Below are 25635 nucleotides of genomic sequence, written 5' to 3'. Positions count from 1 at the left end.
TCAAACTTTTAATTACTCTGAAAAAATACAATTTTTTAAGTGAAGAAAAAACCTAAAAAATAAGAAAAAATACGTAATATAAAAACCTAAAAATTGAAACATATTGGTGTGAAATTTACGAAAATATACGTATTTTTAGGTTATGCATCAAACTTTTAAACTCGAAAAAAATACATTTTCTAAAGTATAAAGAAAAAACCTAAAAAATGCGTAAAAATACGTAAAATTAAAACCTAAAAATTTAGAATAATTACTTGGTAAAAAGTATACGTATACTTTTTCGTATAAATACGTTTTTGGAAAATCAAAGCATGATTTAAAAAAATTGTTTGGTATGATAAATACGTAAAAGTTCTTTACCCAAAAGTTGAGCATACGCATTTATACGTAAAAATACCGCGCGTATACCTATATATAGAGACTTTGGTATTTTTAGGCTTCCGGGTTTATAGTAGGGTGACTGACGGTAATGTTACATCGTCTATACGCAACATCCCCCTACTGAACTTCTGACCTACTAACTTTCCGACCTACAGCAATATCGGACCTACGCCAGCTGTTTATGTTTGTATTATTTGAGGGTTTGATTAGGTTAAGACGATTTCTGGGCCGAGCGCTGCGGCTAGGGGGCCGGGCGCTGCGACCACAAGTCCATATACCAGCTGTAAAACCACTTCCTAGTTGGTCGGATGTGTAGTATAGCGGATTTGGCGTAGGTCAGAAGTGGAGTATCGCGGATTTGCGTAGGTCGAAAAATACACCACTTTGACTGACACCGGTAAGACACCGGAAAGAGAACTTTCAGAAAACAAAGACGACCAAGCTTAATATACATATTTTAAAATTTATGTTTTTCAAAAAATTGTTTTCAAACGTAAAAATGTTTTAAAGCTATGATATTTTTTTACACTTCTTCAGCTATTAACCCATTTTAAATAATTTTACACACCCCTGAATTCCATCAATGCCGCAATACAATCAACAAAATTTCCACAGCAGCACGTGAACTATTAGCGATGAACATTGTACTGTGTAATGTGAAGATTGAAGAATGAATTCAATGGATCCAGTTGCTTCTGTTAAAGTTACAATATAGTCAAATAAGAAAATTTAAAATTCTATGAACGTGAATTTTCAAAGTGTATACATGTGTTTTTACATTTCTCTCACTTGATCATTACATTATTATGTTTTCTTTTCCAGAGTCCTTAAACTTATCCTTAATCGCTTCAAGATGGTTAGGGAGGACAAGAGCGCCTGGAAGGCTGGATATTTCGAGAAGTTGGCCACCCTCCTCGAGGAATACCCTAAATGCTTCATCGTTGGGGCTGACAATGTCGGATCCAAGCAGATGCAGGTGACGTCTTAAACTTAATTATATAATTCGGTACATTCCCAGAGAACGAGTTTTGGACCCCCCCCCGGGTCCCTTCCCCCTACCCAGGGTAGCAGTTAACTCTAGTCTAGGGTTTTAGAAATCTTTAAGAAATTGGACTTTACTCCATTATCTTCTCAAAAGCACCGTGTCGACCTTTCATGTCAACCCTGGTCGTCAGTAGAAGTAGATCGACTTGTTTCTGGGTGTGATTAATTTACTCTTAGTGAGATTAGTCTCAATCAGATCCATACATTGTTTAATTTTTTTGGTATTTTCTATCGTTCGGTATTTAAACCCCCTACCATGACGCCCAATTTTTCTAATTCATCTTGTATCATTTTATCGGTTCAGAAGCATTTACCCCCAGAAGTGGGGTGAGAAAAATGAGTCATTTTGCCGCCGGTGTCCTGCATTTGTTAACTTACCTGCGACAGCTCACCACCCCTGATGTGAACATTTAAAACGCATTGTTAAGACTTAACATATCAATAGTAAACGTTCAAGTTTTTGCGGATCCCAAGGATCTGGATTTAAGGGTGAAAGATCAACCAAAAACTTGAAAAAAAACTTTTTCACTCCTAAAACCCAAATCTGAACTTTTGAACAAAGAGAATATAAAAATTTCGTTTTTTATGAATGGTTCATCAAGTTTTAGGTTAAAAATAAGCGAAAAAAATAAAACAACAAATTCGAAAAAATTATTAAAAAAAACTCAGTAAATCTTAAACAAATGACCCGGATCCGGATTTGGATCCATTTTTTTCCAGTGCGGATTCAGGATCCGGATCCGCATCAATAATAAATGGATCCTAAGCACTGATTTGTTCTGTATAAAAATATATACATGTATATTTTTTAGTTCGTTTGTACTATCCAATTGTATATAAAGATAAATTAATTCTCTAATCATTGCTTTTTGATGCCTTAAATTGTATTTAAACTAAACTATCTCAGGGCTGACAACCGGTTAATTTTTCTTCAGATACTTATTTTCTGAAATTCATAAATGTTCCTGGGGAGTAAGATTTAATTAATTTGATCTGTATTTGGGAAAATGTAAATTATGATCTGTACGTGGTAAAAGGTTGTTAGTTATGTGGGGGGGGGGGGGAGTTTCCTCAATGGGACTGAAGCTAGGTTTTTTTTGTTATAACTTATTATCATTTTAGGAGATCCGTATCGCCCTCCGTGGTAAGGCTGTTGTGTTGATGGGTAAGAACACCATGATGCGCAAGGCCATCAGGGGACACTTGGAGAAGAACCCCGAGCTCGACAGGTAGAAATACTTAAGCTGGGGTACACGTGAATTAATCCCCTCACTCCTTACTGTGTGTAAGCTCAAACATATTTTAGGGTTCCTAAATATTGGGGTAGAGATTCATACTGGGGAGAAATTAAAACTTACAATTGAGTGAGAACATTCGTTAGTAAATTATTTTTTTTCTCCGTTATCAAATGTCCTAGACTATTTTCTTATCCTTCATTTCAAAAATTACAATTATACGCGTCCGGTATGGTTGGACTGTATTTTATTTAATTCTCACGTTGAATCGCACCATCTGTCCTAACATGGTCAAGTTGGTCGGAAAGATGAGATATACTAAGCTCCTAGATTACTACAGCTACTACCCCCAGATCTCTTCATGGGGTCTGGTTCATAGTAATTTTGGAAACATTTCTATTGTTATAAAGCATTTTCACACATGAATATCAAGCCTTTAAGATAACGTTAATATTGATTTTTTATTTATCATTTCAGGCTTCTGCCTCACATCAAGAACAATGTTGGGTTTGTTTTCACCAAGAACGACCTCACTGAAGTCCGTGATCTCCTGGTCGCTAACAAGGTTAAGGCCCCTGCTAAGGCTGGTGCCCTTGCCCCCCTGGATGTCGTTGTCCCTGCCCAGAACACCGGTATGGGTCCTGAGAAGACTTCTTTCTTCCAGGCCTTGAGTATCCCAACCAAGATTACCAAGGGTACAATTGAGATTATCAGTGATGTCGATCTGATCACAGCTGGAGATAGGGTTGGTATGTCCGAAGCTACTCTCCTGAACATGCTGAAGATGTCTCCCTTCACTTACGGTCTGGTTGTGCAGAAGGTCTACGAGGCCGGATCAGTCTTCGACCCCGCTATCCTCGACATTACCGAGGCTGATATTAAGGCCAAGTTCATGTCCGGAGTCGCCAGCGTCGCTGCAGTCAGTCTCGAGATCGGATACCCTACTATGGCTTCTGTGCCCCACTCTCTGGTGAATGGCATGAAGAACCTGTTGGCTATCGCTGCCGTCACCGATATCACCTTCAAGGAGGCTGAGATGATCAAAGAGTTCTTGGCTGACCCTAGTAAGTTTGCCGCCGCTGCTCCAGCTGCCGCCGCTGCTGCTCCCGCAGCTGCTGCTGCCAAGCCTGCCGCTAAGGTCGAGGAGGAGGAAGAAGAAGATGATGATATGGGATTCGGTCTCTTCGATTAACTCGAAATCTCTTTAACAAGGGTTTTAATCCTTCCAAGGCAAATAATATTTTCTGATTTCAGATTGTGCTTTGACCCGTTTCGTGTCTCATATCGACTTAAAAATGCGTTACGTGGCCGCTGCACTTCTGCTCGCTCTCGCCGAGGATAAAATTACCGCCGAGAATATCGAGAAGATCCTGAGTTCTGTTGGTGTGGAAAGCGATAAGGAGAAACTGGCATTGGTAAGGAACACATTAAACAGAGTTAAAACCGCGTCGCTGAACCGCCAAAAACCGGTTCCTATTGAGTGCAGGTTCAAATCGCAATCCAATCTCAAACCAACCATATTTTAATTCGGCTACAGGTCTTTTATCCTACATTAATGAAATTACATTGATGAAATGATAAAAAAGTAATGTTTTTCCCTGAACCAATTAACATCAAATGGTTGGTGGGAGCTGGGAGTGGAGTTATTTTAAGGAAATGGTTTTAATTTACCAGGGACATAATTTATTCCTAGGACCTTAATACAATTTACGCTTAGTTTTATTTTTTTTTTCCTAGGACCTTAACACAATTTACGCTTAGTTTTTTTCATGAAATATAGCGTGGTTCTCCATGCTTAAACTGTTCAGTTATTTGATTTAACATTGCACATTGTTTAGGTTGTGAAACAACTTGCCGGTAAATCTATCGACGAGCTCGCTGCCGCTGGCCGATCTAAGCTCGCAGCCATGCCTTCAGGTAGACTTCGTTTGCTAATTATTTTTTGTCTGAAAGCGTGAAGATAAGTGACCCTCCTTTCAAAAATGAAATGTCCGATTTACAACAGTACCCTTGAAAAGTGATGAGAAGTGTGAAAGATACCGTCGTTTTTATCTCTTGCGCAGGTCACTTTCGCAGAGAACCCTAAAATGAAAATAGATAGTTTAAGGAAACAAAAACAAGCATCTAATTTGATCAGACTAAGCTTTAAGGGTACCGTTGTAAATCGGGCGTTATCATATTTGCATAAAGAATATCTTGAAATTACGGTTACATATCCTGTAATTATATTATTCCGGGACATAGTCTGATCTCTTAGTTTTACTTAGTTTTCTCGCTTCAGAATCGCACCACTAGGTCCTAATAAAATCGAGTAGGTCGGATAGTTGAGATAAATTAAATTCAGAACCCATTCTACTCTAACCAACATGGTTCCTGTACAAGTAATTCTGAATCAAATTCACCACGTACTCATCATGGTTTGGATGTGGAAAGTTTTTACGTAATTTCAAGTAAATATTTTAATGCCAGAGTCACAACGGTACCATTTATTTTACGTCTGATCAAGTATGACATAAATATCTATGTTGAGGTTTGAACCCTTTTCCGTACCGTTGCAAATCTGACACTGCCATCCTTGCATGGAGGGTCACTTTTAGCAATTAAGAAAAAAGTAATTAGTCTTTACAGTGTGCTGGTCACTGAAAATAAAACTTTATTTTCTTCTCGATTAAAAGAATCGCACCACTAGGTCCTAATATGATCTAGTTGGTCGGATAGTTGAGATAAATTAAATTCAGAACCCATTCTACTCTAACCAACATGGTTTCTGTACAAGTAATTCTGAAACAAATTAACTAGTTTATTTTGTTAAGTCTATGGTACTAGGCTAATTCTAACCAACATGGTTTCTGTACAAGTAATTCTGAAACAACAGAAGACTAATCGAAGTTAAGTTAAAACTTCACATTTGTAAGACAAACTGTCAAAGTTTAAAATAACTAAAATGTCAAGTTTCTTTTTGACTTAAACAACCTTGTTGAAAACATTTGGTGCACAGTGAAATTAGGCGAATTTAAAATGCCTTTTAATTTCATTAAATAAGAGTGATGTCTGTCTAACTTTCATTTTCATCAAATCAGTGTGATGTCTTTGTCTAATTTTACCAACACCCTTAAATCTGAATATCGTCTGTTCTCTATCTGAAATGGTATATATTTTTAGTAATAAAACTAACTTAATTTTGTAATTTTTTATTGTCGCTCAAGATCGAAATTCAAATTTTATTCGTGCTTTCAAAGCATTAAAATCGAAATAGTGAAGCTTTTTTCGTGCTTTCAAAGTATTTTAATCGTTTTACTTGATACAGGTGGTGCTGCCGCCCCTGCTGCTGCTGGAGACGCACCTGCCGCCGCCGGTGGTGCCGCCCCCGCTGGCAAGAAGGAGGAGAAGAAGGTTGAGGAGGAAGAAGAAGAAGATGATGATATGGGATTCGGACTCTTTGATTAATTCCGATAAAGCTGTTCACATCTATTTTGTAAACTTCCTCGTAACATTCAACGGAATAAAATGGAAAATAAAAAACTGAAATTATTTTCAATCTTTCAGATTAAAGATGGTTGTAGAAGAGGATTATTTCCCCCGAGGGAAACAAAAGGCAGGATTTATTTAAACTTGTTAAATTACGTTCTTAATATTTTTAACAAAGCAAGACAAAGTCCTAATTAAATTAGAACTTAATTTTTGTCTGGCAAATGGATCATACAGGGTGTCCCATATCAAATTAGACCGCGTCAATCTAGTCTAAATTACGATTTGGGAACGATTCAGAAAATTTAAGAAGGATTAATCATTTTGATAAATTTAATAAGTCTAATAGAAATTTTTTGCAGAAAATGCTACATTTTTTTGAGTAATATGTGCGTAATTTGGCGTTAAAGAGGATATAATTTAATATGATAAGGGACGCTCTGTAGCATAATTAAGCTTATCTCATGCGGATGAAATTTCCTTTCCAGATTTGGAATTTATGGAATAGACGTAAAATATTCGTTAAGTATTAAGTCTTATTTTGAGCAAAAGTTAGTTTGATATGATGTTGACTATTGAAGGCACAACGAATGCCTGTGTCGTACGTGTCGTGAAGGATGCCTTGGGAAACTTTTGTTTAGCAATGTTAACCTAAGAATTATCTTAATTCCGTGTCCTGCGACAATATATCGGATACTTATCTAACCTTTTCAATACCAAACTTTAATTAATTTAAAAATTGATGTCAATATATTTTTAAAAGAAAACAAATTTACTTGTAAAGATAGATTAATGTAAGTTAATTCTGGTTTTAACGTATTTTTCAAGCGTTACACTAGTTTATACAAACTTTCAAACCTAGTTTGCTCCAGTAAAATCATTTATTAAGTAATCAGTTGCAACAATTGATAATAAAAAATCTGAAGAAATCCGAATTCACTCGTTTAAAGACTTACAAGAACTTATCGTAAAGTAAGATTGATTCCTCATTTTTGGTTTAAAATGCCGTCGCAAGACATGTTCATAGTCCAATTCATTTTTATTCTGGATTATAAAAAATGTTTTTCGTTTTAACAAAAGAAAAAAAATTTAGGTCCAACATGAGCTTTAAAATATTTTAAACATCGACCGATTCTACCTTATATAGTGTTAAAAAACCTACCCCCCCTCTCAGATGTTAGGCATTTTTAGGGTTTTATTTACTAAGTTAGGAAAAATAATTGCATTTTTGGGAGGAATAAACAAGGGGGCCATACACATATTTTAAATACGAGATTAAATCCAAACAACTAGAGGTTTTTTAAACCTTTGTGTCAATGCGTAGTTTGTTCTTCAAAAACAGAAATCGATTTTAAAAAAAGCGCGTAGGATCCTTTTAATTTTGATGCGGATCCGCACTGGATCCAGGTCATAAAGATTATTGTAAGATTTACTGAAATTTTTAACAAAGCAGAATTGTAAAGTTATTTTTCTACTTTATTCGCCCATTTTTATCGTAAAACTTGATAAAACATTCAGAGATTTGAAAATTTGTAAAATCTCTCTTGTTTTTCAATATTTTAGATTTGGGGTTGAAGAGTAAAAAAGTTTTTTTTTCAGTTTTTGTTTGATCTTTTTCTCTTTGGATCCGTATCCAGGAAACTATGATCTTGCGGACCCAATGGATCCAGATCCTTAGCACTATTTTTTCTTGCGTTTAATCTTTAATCTTTAATCTAAATAATTTAATACTTTTTGAGTTTGAAATTTTTGAAATTACTGTTATTTTTATTTCATATATATAATAATTATAGTTTAACAAATATCTGGTCCAGAGTGAGAAGGTGGAGGGAGAGGAGAAGGTTGAAGACTTGAACAAGGAGAAGAAGTTCGTTAATATCTTCTCCGAGAAGGACACTAATGTCAAACTTCAGAAGAAAAAAAAAATTAAAGGAAAACATTTTATTTTAAAATTCTTAACAGCTTGTGTGTGTATATATAAATTAAGGTGGTTTAAGGTGTTCATGAAAACAGGTTACCCAGTGACCATTTAGTTTTGCAAATTGAATAGTAATCATTTCGATGGTCGACCACTCTAGAGTATCTTAAAACTAAACTCTCGAGTTTTCTTTTTGGGGTCTGTACATTTGTATAGATTTCGATTAAAGAGATTCGAAAAAATTAAATGAAACAAAAAATATTAAACAAAAATATTGATATCGACATAACCTGCCTAACCCAATTCGTGAAACCTGGGTTTCAAAACTGGTTTTCATAACGATACCCTGTCTTAAGTTTTGGACTCGGAGAGAAAAGTATAGGAATGACTACACATGTCGTCCAATGTTGTAATAAAATGAATGTTCAGGAGTGAAGACTCAAGTCTCCTCCGTCCTTTTTGTTAAATCTGTGCCAACCCTCTCCTACAGTGATCTCAAACAGGTAAGGGGGGGGGGGGGGGGGGATAATGTCAAAACTACCGTAATCTATCTGTCTTTAATATGAAGAATATCATTTTTTTCTCTTTATGAAAAGGTTGAAACAAATAATTATCTGGAAGGACATCAAAGAAGTTTTTCAGATTATTTTTTTTTCATTCCACCTTCATTATAAACAAAACAAATGGAATTATTTAAATTAGGGATATAAATATTTTGCGGTTTTTACCATTTATGTTTACAAAAAACTGCTTATATTTAAAGGGAAAAAGTTGGAAGGAAAGATAAATTTTATTTAATACAACAAAAAATTGTCAAATCAAATATCAATATCATCAAAAAACTTCTAATTACGGAATAAAATACAGAACGTAAAAGCAAAAGGTTTTTTATTATTATTTTTTTTTCTCCTAGGGAATGGTCTTGTCTGGAGTAGTTAGTGAGGTCGCTGAGTTCGAGGTTCGGATATCTCTTCCCGGTCACTTGGTGGCCTCTCTTCCCATCACCAATATCAGCTCAGCGTACACTGACGCACTCAGGTAAAAACGTACAGAGCCGCACTTTGGTTAACAGTGTACACAAACGCACTGTAGTAAACAGCAAAAATAGACTCACTTTAGTTAACAGCGTACATAAACGCACAAATAATTAGTGTACATAAACGCAAAAGGTCAACAGCGTATACAGACGCAGGAAGGATAATAAAATATTAATCTTGAAACTATTAAGGAAAGCAGCTGAGGCTTTTGAGAATAAAATATCTATCTTTTAACTGTAAAGGAAAGGTGCTGCAGTTCCAGAGAAAAAAATATTAATCTTGAAACTGTTAAGGAAAGCAGCTGAGGCTGCTGAGAATAAAATATCTATCTTTAAACTGTAAAGAAAAGCTGCTGCGGACCCTGAGAAAAAAAAATATTAATCTTGAAACTATGTAGGAAATCTGCTAAAGCTGCTGAGAAAAAAATATTAATTTTGAAACTGTAAAGGAAAGCTGCTGAGAATAGAATATTATTCTTGAAACTATAAAGAAAAGCAGCTGAAGCTGCTGAGAATAAAATATTAATCTTGAAACTGATGAGGAAAGCTGCTGAGAATAGAATATTAATCTTCAAACTTTAAAGGAAAGCCGCTGAAGCTGCTGAGGATGATGGCGATGATGATGTGGTTCCTCTCTCCTCACTCTTCACTGTGGGACAGTTCCTTGTTGTGGCAGTTGTATCATGTGAGAAGGTGAAGGAGAGCAAGAAGATGGGGGGGCACACAAAATATCCCCTTTTCTTATTTTTACTATTTTCTCGAAGAATAAAGAATTTTTATAAACGGTTTAAGTTGTGTCCCTTGTTGGCAGGTGTTCAGATATTATTTGAAAACAAATCTGTAAAAATGTATTTAATGGCTTTGTTTGGTTTAGGGTAAACACTACAAAGTAATTGTATCTGTTGATCCTAATCATGTGATGGCGGGACGAATTCCAGGTAGATAAGTTATTAATTAATAATTGATAATTAATTCATTAGTTAATTCATTTATTAATTTATTTATTAATTCATTTATTTATTCAATAACTAATTGAAATGAATGTTAAAGGAAATAGTGTTGCAACTTGTAAAATGTCAGATTTGTTAATTGTTTTGAATAATTTTCATGTAGAGGTTCTCTGATCAAAATTTATTTACTAAACTCTGTTTATTAACTAATTTTTTTCAAAAAATATATATTTTTTTTCATTTCTTTATTTATTTTCGCCAAGTCATTTATACATAATTTTTCTGGTTAAAAATCATCGATTCTATTTTTATAACTTCATCAGTTAAAAATTCCTGCAAGAATTTTAAAGTAACACTTTGGATTTTACATCTTTCAAAATAGCCAATAAACATGTTTAGTTTTTTCACCTTTTGAAACACCCGGCCCAAAGCCCCCCCCCCCTCCCCCCCCCTGTTCAGCAAATAACAGTCAAAAATACATTACAAACATTAGGGGGGGGGGGGTACTATTTATAGTAGGGGGAAATGATTTTGCAGAAAATATATTCTCTTTTATAAATAATATGACTGTGTTCAGGTGAAGGTGATCTGTGTGTGGCCAGTATTCTGTCTAAAGAAGATCATGGTTATATTATGGATGTTGGAAATAAAACCGTCCGAGGCTTTATTCCAAACAAAGCTGCTGCAAAGTAAGTGGAAAAATTAGTGTTAATGCAATGGCAGGGCTGTCAAATTTTAAGAATTACTAAATAAAATAATTATTGAACGTCTGATTCAAAAAAAGTACATTCTAGAGGCAACCTGTTCAGATTCTTTTTGCACTTTTTACCCAAAAATTTATTTATTTTCCCCTAAAAATCATTTATTTTCTCTAATTCAGTTATTAAAACTAAAAAAATACATATCTTTGGTGGGGGGGGGGGGGGTGATTTTTCAAGACAATATACACCCATGTGAAACATTATCATCCTGATCATTTGTCGAAAAAAAGAAGAGAAAGTGTCTCTTTCTGCATCATTTTTGATTTTGATTTTGCATAATTAATTAACCTGATATTTTAGTAACAATTATATAATTGAATAGAAATTGTAAAGCTTAAAAACGCAAATTTCAAAGCATTTCAATCGAATGTAATTTCAGGCACTGGATAAAGGATTTACGTGAGGGTATGAGCATACTGTGTGTAGTTGTCAAGAAGGAGAAAGGAGCAATTATACTTAAATGTGACCCAGGTAAAGAAATGCAGACTCAACGAACTCTATTACATTCAGTAGTTTAAAGATAAAACTACTACTGATTGCACTACTGACTAAATGAACATTTTACCAGTTAAACTGGTCATGTGTTTATTTTTAAGACATCTTTGTCTGGGAATTAGAAGATCAAAATTAGAAATCCCTGTGGAGTCCTTATTGAGAAAATCCATATTCAAGAAATCGTAAAAATCAAATGCATTTTCAGTTATTATATCCACTAAATGTTTTAAATGTGTTGGCCTTATTTCTGAGATTGTCTTATTCTGATGTTCGTAAGTCTGGGTAAAGGTTTCCTTAAAAGACCACATATACTTATTGTTATGAACTGAAATTTTAAAATATTTGTAATCAATTCTTGAATATAAAACTGAAGGTCAATAAGCCCTGGCTGAGATATGTAATGGACCATGGTTCTTTCAAGGGTTAAAATAATGAAGGCACCTTGGTCTAATAGTTCATACTTTTTAGGAAAAGTTTTTAACACTGCGAGACAAGAGCCAAACCTTCATAATACGCTTCCAGGAACTACATTTAACGGAAAGGTAAAGATAACATATTAAAACTGTTTTCGCCAGCATTTATGGGGATAGACAATAAACAATAATTTATTAATACAGGGGTGGATATTTTCTCAAATCACCGCTTCCCATCTTTTTCATGAACATTATTTTTCCCCAGATGGTATGTAATATGTAATATGTATGTTTGCGCGTAATGCGTAATTCTTGAAATTACATATTCCTTTATTATTATCATGAAACACCATTTGAAAGAATGATTTTTCTTTTTACCCAAAAATGAATTTATTTGTTTGAAAATGTTTTGTCCGAGGCTAGATTTGATAAGTTTGAATTGTAATGTCATTTTATTTTTAGTTGAAAAGTTGTTTCAATTTCGTTTTTACAATGCAATTTCTTGGATCTTATGGGTATTATCCTAGATATCTCAAATTGTTTTGCCGATTTTTTTTTTGTGGCACCGTAAGCGATTTATGTAACAAAACTATTTTGTATCTTTTTTTTGAAATATTTAATTTAGAAAAAAAGATTCTATCTGGGTTGACCTAGATTTATAGTTGTTTATTTGTGCAGGTACTCTCGCACCTTGAGAACGGGTTGAAGGTTGGGTTCGGGAAGGATCTTGTCGGATACCTCCACCAGAACCTTCTCCCTAGTCCAGTAGAGGACTTGAAATCTATCCCTCTAGGCTCAGAGATTAAAGTTAGATTAGGAAAACATAAACACTCATTCACATTCAAAATTATTTTAATACCGACGTTTTTTATTTTTGTTCTTTGTTCTTTTTAAAAGTCGATTCACCATTTAGAGATCTGAGTCCGAATTTATTGAATTTAAGCCGCCTATCAAATATCCCAAAAACCGCTTTCAATCGAGCGCCGGCTTCAATCTTTAAATATTTAATACAGTTTTAAGTGGAACCAACCATATTTGAGCCGCGGCTTCAATTTAAACCGCGGCTCAAATTCTTTAAATTCGGCCTCTGAGCTGGGAATTTTTGTGTTGGACATTTATCTGGATAAACACAGTGGACACTAATTTATATAATTTTTTTCATTTCATTTTTTCCTTCAGGGTACGATTACCATGTGAGACATAGAAATAAGATTAAATTAATCTACAGATTAACAGAAGATTGAGATCAAGCGTTGATCTCGATATCTCGTGAGTTCCCACCACTCTGGAAAGTTTTAACAATTTCTCATCAGTTAACGCTTTAAGTTTATATGTTTAACACATTTTTTGTCTAGTTTGAATATGATATAGCTTGTCTGATTCGATTTCATGATTATGATCGATTTGGGATGAACTTGAATGAATTTCCGTTTTAATGCAATAGATTTCAATTTTAATTGATTATTAACTAAAGAGTTGGATTGATTTCTGTCTGTTGTTCATAAATTGAAAAAATTCATAATGATTAATGGGTTATTTAGTTTGTTGTTCAGGTTATTAAATGGTATATTTACGTCTGCATGTATTTAGCTTGTTGGTCAGGTTATTAAATGATATATTTACGTCTTCATGTATTTAGCTGGTTGATCAGGTTATTAAATGGTATATTTACGTCTGCATGTATTTAGCTGGTTGATCGGGTTATTAAATGAGATATCTACGTCTGCATGTATTTAGCTGGTTAATCAGGTTATTAAATGATATATTTACGTCTGAAAAACAACGACGAAGGCTAATGTTTATGTTGGGTTTAGTGTACGTTGTACCAACCATAAACACGGTAATCCTGAGCGCCAGATCAGTCTATCCATTCAAACAACCATTCCAGGAGATTAAGGTAAATATATTTTTTTTTTACTAAATTACACTTTGTAAGCTCTTCGTCAAGTTCGTTTACAAAATAGAGGGAAAAGCTTCCTTGTTCAACCCCGACTTTCTCTAATCAACGCCACCTTTTTAAATAAACTATTTTTTTTTCTTCATTGCAGACGGGAACTTTTATCTCTGACGCCGAGATCCTGGTTGTTACTTCTAGTTATCTACTCGTTCAACTCTCCGAGTCTTGCATTGGATATGTGTCTGCAAGGCAGGCTAGGAGTACGCCGGAGGATAAAACAAATCTCAAGGAGAAGTACAAGTAAGTTTTCATTGAAATGTCATTGTCCTGGTTAATTTTTTGGATTGTTTATTTTTAGAAGTTTTTAAAGAATTGAGGAAAAATAAACAGAATTGACATCAAATTGTTGGTCTTTCGTCCTTTCTGATACTTCTGACAACCCCCCCCCCCCTTCAGTGATTTCCCTTGTATTCTTTCACTTCCTGTTGGAATGAACTTGACCCAGCTTTGTCTTGTATTGCTAGTAATAATGAATTTAAATGTAAACTTAAGCAACATTTTCTGGATAGATTATCGAACTTTGAATGCAATCGGCTATTTTGCTATAATTGTTCAACTCTAATTTCTTAGATTAGATTGGGGTTTCCATGGTCTTTAATATGATCTGTTCATATTTTTTAATACTTGATACATATAATGAATATCATATATATGTATCCTTGTCTGAAGAAATATTCAGCTTATTCTTGATCTCTTATCTTGATTAGAATGACATGTATTAATAATATTTCTTGATCAAGAAACATCTTTTACGTTATTGAGCCTAAAACTTCCTGTATTTCTGACTAAAGATTGACGCCATGTTTCCGCCTCCTGTTCTCCAACCGCCACCGCCGCTACTCTTCGACATTTTTGTGCTCCATAAAGGCACATTGCCCAACGTTTGAATCTAATCATTATTTTTCTGAACCAGGGGAGCTCGTGTGAAAACAGCCTGAGCTCCCCGGCCACAAAATATATATATGTAATTGTATAGTCATTTTTATTAATATGAATATTGTTAACTTGTGGCCCAATAAATGATTTGAAAATGGGGGAAAAAGTGATTTTTTGAAAGGGGGCGTGAGAAATGATTTTTTTATTAAACACACACCCCTAGATGTTATTAACATGTATTTTTTCTTCTAGGATTGGTGAGAAAGTAAAAGCCCGAGTACTCGGCCTGGATTACTACTCTGAGGTTGCTGTGTGTACTCTGCAGAAAGCACTCCTCTCCGGTCTTTCAAAGATAGACAACCTTACCATCGGTTAGTACTGATTTTACTCAGCAGATGGCTCTGATTCGCGAAAATAGAATATGAAAATCACAAGGTCCAGTGCGGAAACGGATTCGTCATGAAAAAATTTGATCCAGATTTGGATAAATATCTAAAGAGTTTATTTGTTTAGCTTTAGCAAAACTGCCTACTGTCATACTCTTATTTGTTTGTGTTTTCATAGCTAATATTGTTATGTTTGGAATCTTAATTTTGCGGATCCGGATTCAGGGAGCTGAAAGTTTGCAGATCTGGATCATAAAAACCACTTAATAGATAATGGTTGAACATGTTAAATTTTGCCAACCATGAAGGAAAGTATCGCTTAAGTCTATCAGCATTTTTCTGACTTGAAACTAGCTGGAGTGCCCAGCGTTGCCCGTGGAATAAAAAATCCCAATTTTGAATAAACAAATGGAGTTTTTTAGCCTATGTTTCCCCTTGGGTAACCTGAAAAATGTCAGCCCATTCGGGCCAGTCTTCTGGCCAGCTATAGCTGACATATATGTATAAACATATATATGAGTTCAAAGCTTTATTATATAGATATTGATTTCAGGTCAGAAGGTACGAGGAACCATCAAGGGGTTTGTAGACGGTGGATTAGAGGTTAAAGTTGGAGCTACTCTTGTCGGATTCATCCCAACCCTCTTCCTCTCAGATGTTCGTCTACAACACCCAGAAAAGAAGTTCTTCATAGGTAATAAACAAGAATTACGTAATCCGGCAGAATGGATATTTAATTTCTATTTTCAAGAATTATTCTATTTGTGATGCTCTGGGGGGGCCCCCTTCCACTCTAATTCAGCCAAGTTGCATTTCAATTTTTAAATAGTTGTTTTTAAGTCACCTCTCGTTAAATGTGTCTAGCAAGAGCAAATATATACTATTCAAAGAAATATACTTAATCATTTTCTTCTCTTTTTACGCAATAACTTTTGTAATTTTTAAAGAAAATTAAAGACAATTTTAAAGGACTTCAAGAAAAAATGAATTTTTGAAGATGTTAAAAATAGCTTAAGTCGAAATTCTTTTGCTGTTAATCAAATAGTTAATGACTCAATGACTGAACAATTAACATGTTTTTTGTCAAAAATCGAATTAATTACTCTTGGATAATGATATCCCTAGCTTGATTGAAATCTTGCAAACATAACCTATGGGAATACACACTTGTCCCTCAAAGTTCTAAGTTACCACAGTGGATATCGAGATTAAGCGTTACTAGATTATTGCTATTTCCGTCCTTTGGCGGTTATTTTTGTAGGGGACTCGGCCTTGACTTCCACGAAATGATAATTGACCTTCTACTTCTTTATTTGTATCACTCAAAAGTGTTCATCAAGTTAGCAATGTATACATTTTTCACTTATCCCTTAAGCTTAAAATTAGTAAAAAACGGGATTATTTTTAGTTTTTCGCATTTTAGGCAAAAATAAAGTAAAATGTGAAGAAGAAAAAATATTTTTTGAACATTGAAAAAAATCGCAAAACAAAAATTACCTCAAAACATCTGTAATTCCGGTTTGTTTGTCTCAGCCCGTAGATTGTAGGGAGATAAAAATATACATTTCTTATGTTATTCAGGGGATAAGATTGACTGTAGAGTTCTCCGAGTAAATCCGAAGAAAAATCGTCTTCATTTGACCTCCAAGCCTATTCTTGTCAAAGAAGAGTTCAGGTGTGATAAGATAGTTTTTTTATGATATTTCTATTTACGACTTACCCACCTATTTATCAATATTTTTTAACCTACTTATTGGCCGCTAATTTAACCTCTACCTATAATGGGATATACAAAACTGGAATAGGAAGACGACATTTATGCAATTATTATTAGATATTATTCAGCAAAAAGTGTTAAAAGTTGCATAAAAACGTACTTATTTAGTGAGTTTGGTTTGTGTACACTAGTGCACAATTACTGTGTTTTATATCCATTGAACTTGATTTAAAATCATAACTTGTCCTAATAGTGTTCATTCTATTCCACAGGTCAACAGATCTCGTTATATTCACCTTTTACTTATTTTATCTTGGGCTGCGAACTTACCTCCTCATATTCCTACATACTTATTTCACCACCTATCTACCCAGTTTTGAGCATTCATACCAACATTAGTTCATACTTACTTTCCTACCTACTGATGTACCCACCAGCTTATTTACCAACATATCTGCTAAGATAATAGATATAGACCTTACCTCCTTTCATGTAACTTTTAAACTATACACAAGTGCATACTTCATATCTAGTTAATATATAATTATTTACTACCTAACTACTTTTCAGCCTAGTTTTATCTGCCTGCTAGTGCTAATATTCATATATTGTCTAGTATTGTATCAACCTATGAACAAGCTGTGGTTGGAACTATTACCGAAGGAGTTATAACTAAAATCACCCAGGTTGGAAGATTTTATTTCTATTTTAGTTTTGGGCAAACTTTCAAAAAAATCATTTATTCGTTGAAAGAATTCTGCTGCCCTTATTTTCGAATATGCACGTCTTCTCGAAAAAATCGCAAATCTAAAGTAAAGTTAAAGGAATTGTCGGAGTAATATCAAGTTACTCAAGTTAAAGAGTTTCAGGGTGGCCAAAATGTACGGATTGTACGGTTTTTTTAACCCTTAAATTGTACGGATAGTACGGTTTTATTTCAAATTTTACGGATTGTACGGATTTTTACACCTTTTTTCCTGTTTACTCATTTCAGCAACTTTAGCATGAAAATTTTCAAAACAATATCTCGTCAAAATGAAGTTAGTTTAATTATTTTCTGCATTCTAAATAATATTAGGTTAATTGTTGTTTCAATTGAAAATCAAAATTCATTCATAATTTTTCGAAAATATTGATTAATGCTAAATGCCGAGTTTTTTAAAAAGCTTAAACAAAGAAGGAAACCCATCCCAACGAAGAGAAGTAAAAGACTAAATGCCATGTTTATAGATATTTAGATTTTAAATTCACGTGTTTCTCCTCTCATTCACATCATAATTTACTTGTTTCTCCTCTCATTCTCATCATAATTTACTTGTTTCTCCTCACATTCTCATCCTGGTTTACTTGTTTCTCCTCACATTCTCATCCTAATTTACTTGTTTTCTCCTCTCATTCTCATCCTGATTTACTTTTTGAACCGATTATCTTTTAAATGTACTGATTGTACGGGTTTTTTTTCAATAAAATGTACGGATGTACGGATTTTTCTGCACGGATTGTTCGGATTTTTTCCCAAAAATGTTCGGAATGTGTTCTGGAAATGTACGGATTTTTTCAAAAAAACTTTTGGCCACTTGTATGCCCGACTCTAAAAACCGGTGGACTCGGATTCAAAACCGGATCCGTGTCCAGATCCGGGTTATAAACATTACTGTTAGTTCAACTTTTATCGGTTTTGTGTAATAAAACTTGATGTAGTATTTGGAGATTAGGAAGTTTTTAATAATCCCTCATTTCCTAACAGTTAATGTTAATGTTTTCAGAACTTAAATTTTCTTTGCAGGCTTTGTCTGTTTTTTTTTGCTTCTTGGTCCGTCGATCTGCATTTTTGTGAAGATCCGGATCATTTTTAGTCAGAGTTTAGCAGATTTACCGGATCCGGATCCCAAGTATTGCTTAAACCATTAAGCACCAATTAGGAAGAAATCTTCGTTTTTATTCTGAAAAAGTGATAAATCTGAACATATGATATAATTAATTAGATTTTTTATAGCATGGATTGCTGATCAGCTTATTCGGCGATCTCATGGGATTTGCTCCAAAACATATGATATCAGAGGAAGTTATTCAGCATCTGGAGAAACTTTTCTTCTTAGGCCAGGTAGCAGATTTTGCTCCCTTTCTTTTCTAAATTTTAAATCTGGGGTCGTCTTCATTCACAAAACTAATCTTGAAAGATTTTGAACAATCAAATAAAAAAAATCTAATTTAAAAAAAGGAAAAAAAAATATTTTAATAATATGGAACTTATCACCCTTCAACTTTCATGTTTTACTTAATTTCTTTAAAATATATATCCCTGCCTTTGTAAAGTTTAAACCTGAACAAATAAATACATGTGCGTAATAAAATATAAAAATGTCAAGGCTGTGAAATGTCAAATAGTTGGGAGTGATGAGGAAAAGAACAGGTAAGAGAAACATTAAGAAACTTAATTTATTTCGTAACAAATCCCCCCCCCCCCCCCCCACACTCGTTTGCAAATGGTAAAGGTTTTGTTTCAGTTATAACAATAAAACTGTCAAAGGATAACGTAAATGAAATTGGTAATAAATTATGGGTCTCATTGTATAGTAATAATCTGGAACATCTGTGTAAATAAGTGTTGTATTGGATTGGTGGGCACCCCTCCTCTACCTCTAAATCAACATGTGCAACGTGATAGTCTGATGATAGTGAAATTGGAAATCTCAAATGTGCAGCATTTTAATAAGCAATTCTGACCCGTTAAGAAATTCGGCAGCTGTACAGGGTTCCGTAAAATAAACTTTTTTCCAAATTGCCTGAAGGGAGAGTCAACAAAAGAAGAAGATAGAGAATGAAGGGGGAAAGAAGATTAACAATTAAAATATATTTTTTAAGCATGATCTGTACCCAATAATTAAAAAAAATAAAATGTTTAAGGATAACACTGTCCCTGAAGATAGGAAGCATGAAGCCCCTGGGGAAAAAGCAGAAGGAGAGGGGGAAATCTCTTGCACTGGGGAGTATATATACTGCAAAGGTAAAGATCTGTTTTACAAAAAAAAATTAAATNTGTTTACTCAGTTAAATTTTAGCACAATTATTTTATAATTATTGTTAAATTCATTCTAGGTTACAGGGATCACAGAGAAGGGTTTGGATTGTGAAGTAGAGAAGGATGAGCTTTGTATAACCTGCTGTATACCAACCCAACATCTAACAGATAATACGGGCCTAGCCGCAGCGCTTCTCAACCATTACAAGGTTACATTGACACCAGATACAGAATAAGAAAATATTTTATTTTTTAAAGAATTTTATGTTCTTGTACAGTTTTTTTAATTATGACATCTGTTTCATTTCGTTTGTTTGTATCTATGACACTTCTTAATTAGTATTGTTTATGTTACTTATAGTAGGTTTTGTTCATGGCCATTTATATTTGGATCTGTTTGAAACACTAGATTGGGTTCTGTTAATGCCCCTTCTATGGCACTCTATAGTGGTTGCTGTTTATTGCACTCTTTATTGAGTTCTGTCTATGGCACTCTATATTGGGTGCTGTTTATGGCACTCTATATAGGGTTCTGTTTTTGGCACTCTATATTGGGTTCTGTTGATGGCAATCTATATTGGGTGCTGTTTATGGCACTCTATATTGGGTTCTGTTTTTGGCAATTTATATTGGGTTCTGTTCGTGGCACTCTATATTGGGTTCTTATAATACTTCATATTGGGTTCTCTTTATGGCACTTTATTAGGTACTGAGTGTTTATGGCACTTTATGACACGCAATATTGAAAGTGCCTGTGAACTTTCCAAAATTAATTCTTAGTCTTTTTATTTGTTGGATGGTTTGTTTGGATGGTTGATTTTGTAAAAAATAATTTTTGATATTTTCTTAAGGTTGATGATAGCGTGGAGGCTGTTTGTTTCCAGCACGACGTTGTTCCTGTTCTAACACTGAAGCAGTCAATTATTAGAGCTGTCCAGGTAATATTACAGTTATTACAGTGACAACCAGAATTCTCTCAAATAGGAAGACGACTTCTAGATTCAAGTTGTAACTTTTAAAGGTACAACTCTAAGTAAGTGAGTGAGTAAACGGATCAAATTGACTAACAGATCTAAAAAGTTCATCAGGGGCAAGGTTATAATGCAAGGAAAGTTAATTACTGTACCGTATACTCTGCGTACATATTGAAACCAGTTCTCTCTGGGCGGAATTTGTAAACAACAGTAGATGCATCAGTGTTCGTTTAGTTTCCAAGGAGGTTAAAATCATTAAATTTGATAATTTTGATAATTCACCCAGAAGAAATTCTGCGCCTATACATTTTTCGAAATGTATAATCTACAAACATAGTAGTTTCCTATGACCAGAATAATTCATTGATTTTTATGTGAAAGATGGATCCCATGTCAGACTTTGAGATCCGTCTTGTATTTACATTACCGCCCAGAGACATTACACTGCAATGTACAAAAAATGCATACACTCTGAAATAACTTTCCTTGCATTACAACCTCAATCAGGGGTTTAAAGTCATGTTTTCCCCAGAAGTGGAGCGGAAGCGATGCGCCAACTAAATTTAAAGGTTTTTTTTTCGCTGAATTTGAGGAAATATTCATGTCTTTCATGGATTCTACAATTGGAATTAGTCAACTTTTTGATAAAAACTAGTCTCTTTAAATATAGGGTCACCTGAAATACGCTGACAGTCCCACTAGCCAGTATATATTTGAAGGTGTGTGCTGTGTAATGTTTGTTTTATGTTTCACTTCTAATTTATATTATTTGTTAAAGATTTTAAATTGTATTTTATTCAGGAAGGATGTTTACCGGATGAATTCTCTAAGATCGAGGTAGGTAGTCTGCTGCCAGCTGTTCTACAGTCCATCAAACCTTTTGGAATCTTCCTTCGTCTCCCTGTCTGGTCGTACTGGAAACCTATTTTAGGTAATTTTTCGATGTTTCACCTCTTATTTTAGGGTTGTGCAAACTAATTATCACGAATTTCTTGAACCAAGAGATTTTTTATTTAAAGAAAAAATTATTTGACGCTTATATAATTGTCATTTTTTGTCTTATATGCAGTATTAAACCTGAATTTCTGTTATTAGTTCCGAATCGTCACATTGCGAACTTCTACATGGAACGGCCGGCGGACGTTCTAGAAATTGGCCAAACTCTTATTGTAAAGGTTAGTAATTGTTAAATTGTTGTTTATAAAGCTTGTTTTTAAGATTGGGATTAAAAAGATAATTCATTACTTTGTAGAAGGTTTGACAAATAATTAAGTTTTTTGTATTGTTCCTTCCTTTATAACGTTCTATGGAGTGCTTGATACTTAGTACAAATGTTAAAGAATCAATGATATATTTAATCATAAAAGTCATTTCCGGAAAAAGATGGCGCGCGTTGCAACTGGATTTATATCTTGAAGTCCATCTCGTTGACTGCAACTTCTGTTTGTGTGGCTCTATTGATAAATTTCTTATCGGACTGCAGACGTAATTTCAAGTGACCTTCAGTTATTGAGTGGCATGTCCCAGCTTTGTTTTATCAAGATAATATCCATGGTTTCTCTTAATTTCATTCGAGGGTTTCCAAGTAAACTGGTTAAACGAAGGAAGACATGTTCCACAATATTGCTAAGATAAAGGATACTTCTGTAAATCAGGTTTTCTTTAAATGTAGGGTCACTCAGATTTTTCATCGACAGTTCATTGAACTTGAGCGCTTTAACATGATCCAACAAATCAACATGTTTGTTTCAGATAACAGAGAAGGTAGATGATGGAATGAGATTAGCAGGCTCTACTAATTTTATGGTAAGATTTTAGTTCTCAACAGTTTATCAATTTCAGCGAAATTGGATTTTAAATAGTTCAAGCTTTTTTATAAATCCTCCGACAAGAAGTTTAAAGTTTGTTTTTAATACTGTGGTCAGCAGATATGTTAATCATCATTTCAGTAGAGAGGCTGGTATATATTTTAACACAGAATCCGTAACTTTAATATTACAGTCCCGGAATTATTTTATAATTAATTAGACGACTTAACAATTTAATTTTACAAATATGATTAATGAAAAGATAATAACTAAATAACCTAGTCCTGCCAATTACAAACTGGTGTCTGCCTTTATTGTGTTTTTAAGATTACCAAAGATATATATGTAAAAGTCATCAGTCAATTCATTCCGGGTCTTTCTGGTTATGACATGACTGTACATAATAAAGATGGGTCGTTCAATTCATTTTATTTCAAGAAGCTTGGAAGGTGTACAACAGCTCCTTGACCTATGGGGGGTATGTCATCACAATCCCTTCTAGGTTAAGGCTTTTCAGCCTGACATAGTTTAAAAGCCTAACGTCGGACAGACAACCAAATTTGAGCCATACCACTACACCGGTCCGATTCCTTATGTCAGCCAATTACCTAACAAATGTATAATACATTTAATAAAAATACCATGCAATGAATTATCGGGTACCGAGATTGTAATCTATCACAATCTATGTTGCAGGATATGCCGATAAAAAGCTCTGAAACTGTTGATGTCATGAAGGGAATACTACAGGATTTAGCTTTACTCAGGTTAGGGAGTTTTCTAAATCATCAATCTTTGAAAGTCATCAGTGAGAAAGGGGGCAAGGCCAGGGGGAAGTAATAAGATATTAACACCAGGATACAGTGAAAATATTAATATTAAAATTATTTTGATTGATTTGTAGATGTCTGGATTCTCAAACTCGGTGTTTTTTAATTAATTAAATTGGCAAAGGCAAAAAATTATAATTTAAACCGTAAACATATATTTTTTTTGTGGGAAATTTAGACTCCAGCATGAAAATTAGGTTTAAGGATCAATAAAGAAAATTCACAAAATGGTTTTGAAATAAAATTTCCGAGAGAATCGTATTATGGAATATTCATGTTTCATACTATTATTATCATGTTTCATTTCAGCCCTGGTTTACTAAGGTTTTATTTTCAGGTCTAAGTCCGAGAAGCTGTCTAGTATTCGTATTGGAGATTTATTGACTGCAACCGTCAAAGAGATTACTGATATGGGAGCCATCCTTGGTAAACGATGACTTATTTACTTTTCAGGGTGTTTTATACTCTTTTTAACTTTTAATTCGACTGCAGAAATTTATTGCATAGGATCTGGATCTGTTGGATCTGCAATATTTTATCCTCCTGGATCCGGATCCGCAAAAAATATGCGTATCCACGGATCCGTATCAAAACAGAAAAATATCAAAACCTGCAAAAAAATTAAAAATCAACTTGTTACTCTCAAAACGCACATCTCAACTGTTAACTTTTATGAGTTATCATTGAAAATCATAATCTCTGAATGGTTTATGAATTAAGTTTTAAGTATAAAAGTAAGCTCAAAACAAAAAAGTTTAATTTTGTCTGTCTGTTTAAAAAAAAATAGCAAATCTTTAAGAAAACTTTATGACCTGTATCTAGTTTCATCCAGATCCATTTTTTTCACGGTGGATCCAGGATCCAAATCCTCTCCTGAGCCCTGTACAGAATTGAAACAAACTTGATCTGGATTTCTCAAATTTGTGACGTATGAAAACTGTAAAATTTTAAGATGTATCCGGTCATGTGAGTTTAGCTCCTCAATCCAACCTTGGGGATTCTCAACTTAAACCCGGAGACAGGGTTCCAGCAATGGTTCTATTTGTAGACTATCAGGTTCGTTACATAGATTTATTTCGGATAAGATAACAATAAAAACATTTCAAATTTTGTAATTTATTAACTATCTAAAGTGTCCGGCGTTGCCCATGAAAAAAAAATATTTGAATTTTGAAAAAATTTCAGCCTATTCGGTCCAGCCGTTTGGTCAGCTATAGCTAATATGTAAATATACTATAATATACTGTGCTGTGCTGTATTGTCTACTGTACAGATTGGTGTACTAATGTATTGTCTACTATACAGGCTGGTGTATTAGAGGTTAGTTGTGATCCAGGAATTATTACAAAAGCAGCAGTTTGTGTGAATATACCAGAGGTAGGATAATTTATGGAATAATATCAACTTCCTAAACGTATAAAGAATTAAAAAACCTAAATTTTTGTGTTAAACACACAAAAATCTACAAAATATGAATATGAATTTCATGGTCATAGGTGGAAGTTAACCTCTGCGAGGGATTTTTGACATTTTTTCAGTCCATGATTCTACCCTTATATTTATTCAGTCTCTCATAAAAAAGATTATTTTCTTCAATTCAGCAAATAAAACCCTTTACAAAAAAATTTTCCATTCCGCGGAAACATATCTATCTTCTGCTTGGAGAATTAAGATATGGGGCAGGGGTATACGTTGATACGTTGATAGTTTCACCGCCAAGGTCCTGCATCATGCAAGAATGAAGTGGCGGGTCAGGTCATCATTTATTATTCTGGATCCATGGCTGCATTTCTATGCTCATCATAACTGTTTTTAAAAGCATGGACCATTGCCTCAGGCAGTTGGTTCCAGACTTTAACAACTCAAATAGAAAAAAAGTTTTTTCTAATGCCAAGGTTTGTTCTCTTCATCTCCAGGTTGATTATAGCTGAATTCAACCTTGTGCTTACTGTAGAGGCTGAATTTAACCTAGTAAACCAGGTTTCGCAAACATCATCATGCTGGTGCAATATTTTCGAGGTTTGTATCATGTCACCTCTTCTTCTTCTCTCCTCTAGGGAGGGTAAGCCTAATTCTTTCAGCTTGTCTTGGTAGGTTCCTGGCTTCAGTCCTGCTGTCATTCTCACAACTCTTTTCTGGACATCCTCTAGGAGGTCAATATCCTTCTGGTTCAAGGGTGACCATGCATGGACAGCATATTCTAGATTAGGTCTCACATAAACCTTGTACAGTCTTATCCAATTGTATTTGTCTCGATATGTAAAAGATCTAGACATTTGTCCTACTAGTTGGTTTGCTTTCAATCCTGCAGCTTAACATTGACTTGAAGGTTTCAATGTGTCAGAAATCTTCACTCCTACATCC

General features: G+C 34.2%; 3 protein-coding genes across 4 annotated transcripts in view; all 3 read left to right on the top strand.

Annotated features, from left to right (window-relative positions):
* Positions 1–1180: 1180 nt before the first annotated feature.
* Positions 1181–3915, top strand: LOC111701502 (60S acidic ribosomal protein P0). Its single transcript, XM_023472807.1, has 3 exons — positions 1181–1357; positions 2548–2654; positions 3138–3915. Exons 1-3 carry the CDS (start codon positions 1235–1237, stop codon positions 3850–3852), a joined length of 945 nt encoding a protein of 314 aa, XP_023328575.1. The 5' UTR covers positions 1181–1234; the 3' UTR covers positions 3853–3915.
* A 27-nt stretch (positions 3916–3942) lies between these two features.
* LOC111701503 (60S acidic ribosomal protein P2) lies at positions 3943–6207 on the top strand. The gene is made up of 3 exons (XM_023472808.1): positions 3943–4075; positions 4499–4577; positions 5968–6207. The coding sequence occupies exons 1-3, from the start codon at positions 3956–3958 to the stop codon at positions 6105–6107; spliced, it is 339 nt and encodes a 112-aa protein (XP_023328576.1). The 5' UTR covers positions 3943–3955; the 3' UTR covers positions 6108–6207.
* A 2-nt stretch (positions 6208–6209) lies between these two features.
* Positions 6210–25635, top strand: part of LOC111701500 (protein RRP5 homolog) — a 31233-nt gene continuing 11807 nt past the window's right edge. The window contains exons 1-28 of one of the 2 annotated variants that reach the window (XM_023472806.1): positions 6210–6255; positions 7943–8060; positions 8476–8549; positions 8960–9084; positions 9667–9775; positions 9957–10020; positions 10610–10721; positions 11173–11264; positions 11757–11830; positions 12380–12518; positions 13516–13598; positions 13750–13898; positions 14787–14905; positions 15474–15614; positions 16502–16595; positions 17254–17323; positions 18634–18741; positions 19007–19050; positions 19545–19644; positions 19737–19868; positions 20511–20597; positions 21435–21564; positions 21729–21808; positions 22386–22439; positions 23138–23208; positions 23609–23697; positions 24224–24327; positions 24577–24648. In XM_023472806.1, the coding sequence (XP_023328574.1) occupies positions 6214–6255; positions 7943–8060; positions 8476–8549; positions 8960–9084; positions 9667–9775; positions 9957–10020; positions 10610–10721; positions 11173–11264; positions 11757–11830; positions 12380–12518; positions 13516–13598; positions 13750–13898; positions 14787–14905; positions 15474–15614; positions 16502–16595; positions 17254–17323; positions 18634–18741; positions 19007–19050; positions 19545–19644; positions 19737–19868; positions 20511–20597; positions 21435–21564; positions 21729–21808; positions 22386–22439; positions 23138–23208; positions 23609–23697; positions 24224–24327; positions 24577–24648 (2676 nt within the window). In that variant the 5' untranslated portion in view covers positions 6210–6213. Of the gene's footprint in view, positions 6256–7921; positions 8061–8475; positions 8550–8959; positions 9085–9666; positions 9776–9956; positions 10021–10609; positions 10722–11172; positions 11265–11756; positions 11831–12379; positions 12519–13515; positions 13599–13749; positions 13899–14786; positions 14906–15473; positions 15615–16501; positions 16596–17253; positions 17324–18633; positions 18742–19006; positions 19051–19544; positions 19645–19736; positions 19869–20510; positions 20598–21434; positions 21565–21728; positions 21809–22385; positions 22440–23137; positions 23209–23608; positions 23698–24223; positions 24328–24576; positions 24649–25635 lie in introns of both variants that reach the window. The other variant, XM_023472805.1, reaches the window with a different exon arrangement.

The sequence above is a fragment of the Eurytemora carolleeae genome, unplaced genomic scaffold (assembly GCF_000591075.1).
Source record: "Eurytemora carolleeae unplaced genomic scaffold, Eaff_2.0 scaffold57, whole genome shotgun sequence".
NCBI lineage: Eukaryota > Metazoa > Arthropoda > Copepoda > Calanoida > Temoridae > Eurytemora > Eurytemora carolleeae.
The sequence above is the reverse complement of the archived record's forward strand: the minus strand, read 5'-3'. Positions and strand labels throughout refer to the sequence as shown.

Coding starts and splice junctions, on each gene's coding strand:
- LOC111701502 (XM_023472807.1), top strand. CDS start 1,235: ATGGTTAGGGAGGACAAGAGCGCCTGGAAGGCTGGATATTTCGAGAAG. Junction 1,358..2,547: donor TCGGATCCAAGCAGATGCAG/GTGACGTCTTAA, acceptor TTATCATTTTAG/GAGATCCGTATCGCCCTCCG. Junction 2,655..3,137: donor AAGAACCCCGAGCTCGACAG/GTAGAAATACTT, acceptor TTATCATTTCAG/GCTTCTGCCTCACATCAAGA.
- LOC111701503 (XM_023472808.1), top strand. CDS start 3,956: ATGCGTTACGTGGCCGCTGCACTTCTGCTCGCTCTCGCCGAGGATAAA. Junction 4,076..4,498: donor ATAAGGAGAAACTGGCATTG/GTAAGGAACACA, acceptor CACATTGTTTAG/GTTGTGAAACAACTTGCCGG. Junction 4,578..5,967: donor GCTCGCAGCCATGCCTTCAG/GTAGACTTCGTT, acceptor TACTTGATACAG/GTGGTGCTGCCGCCCCTGCT.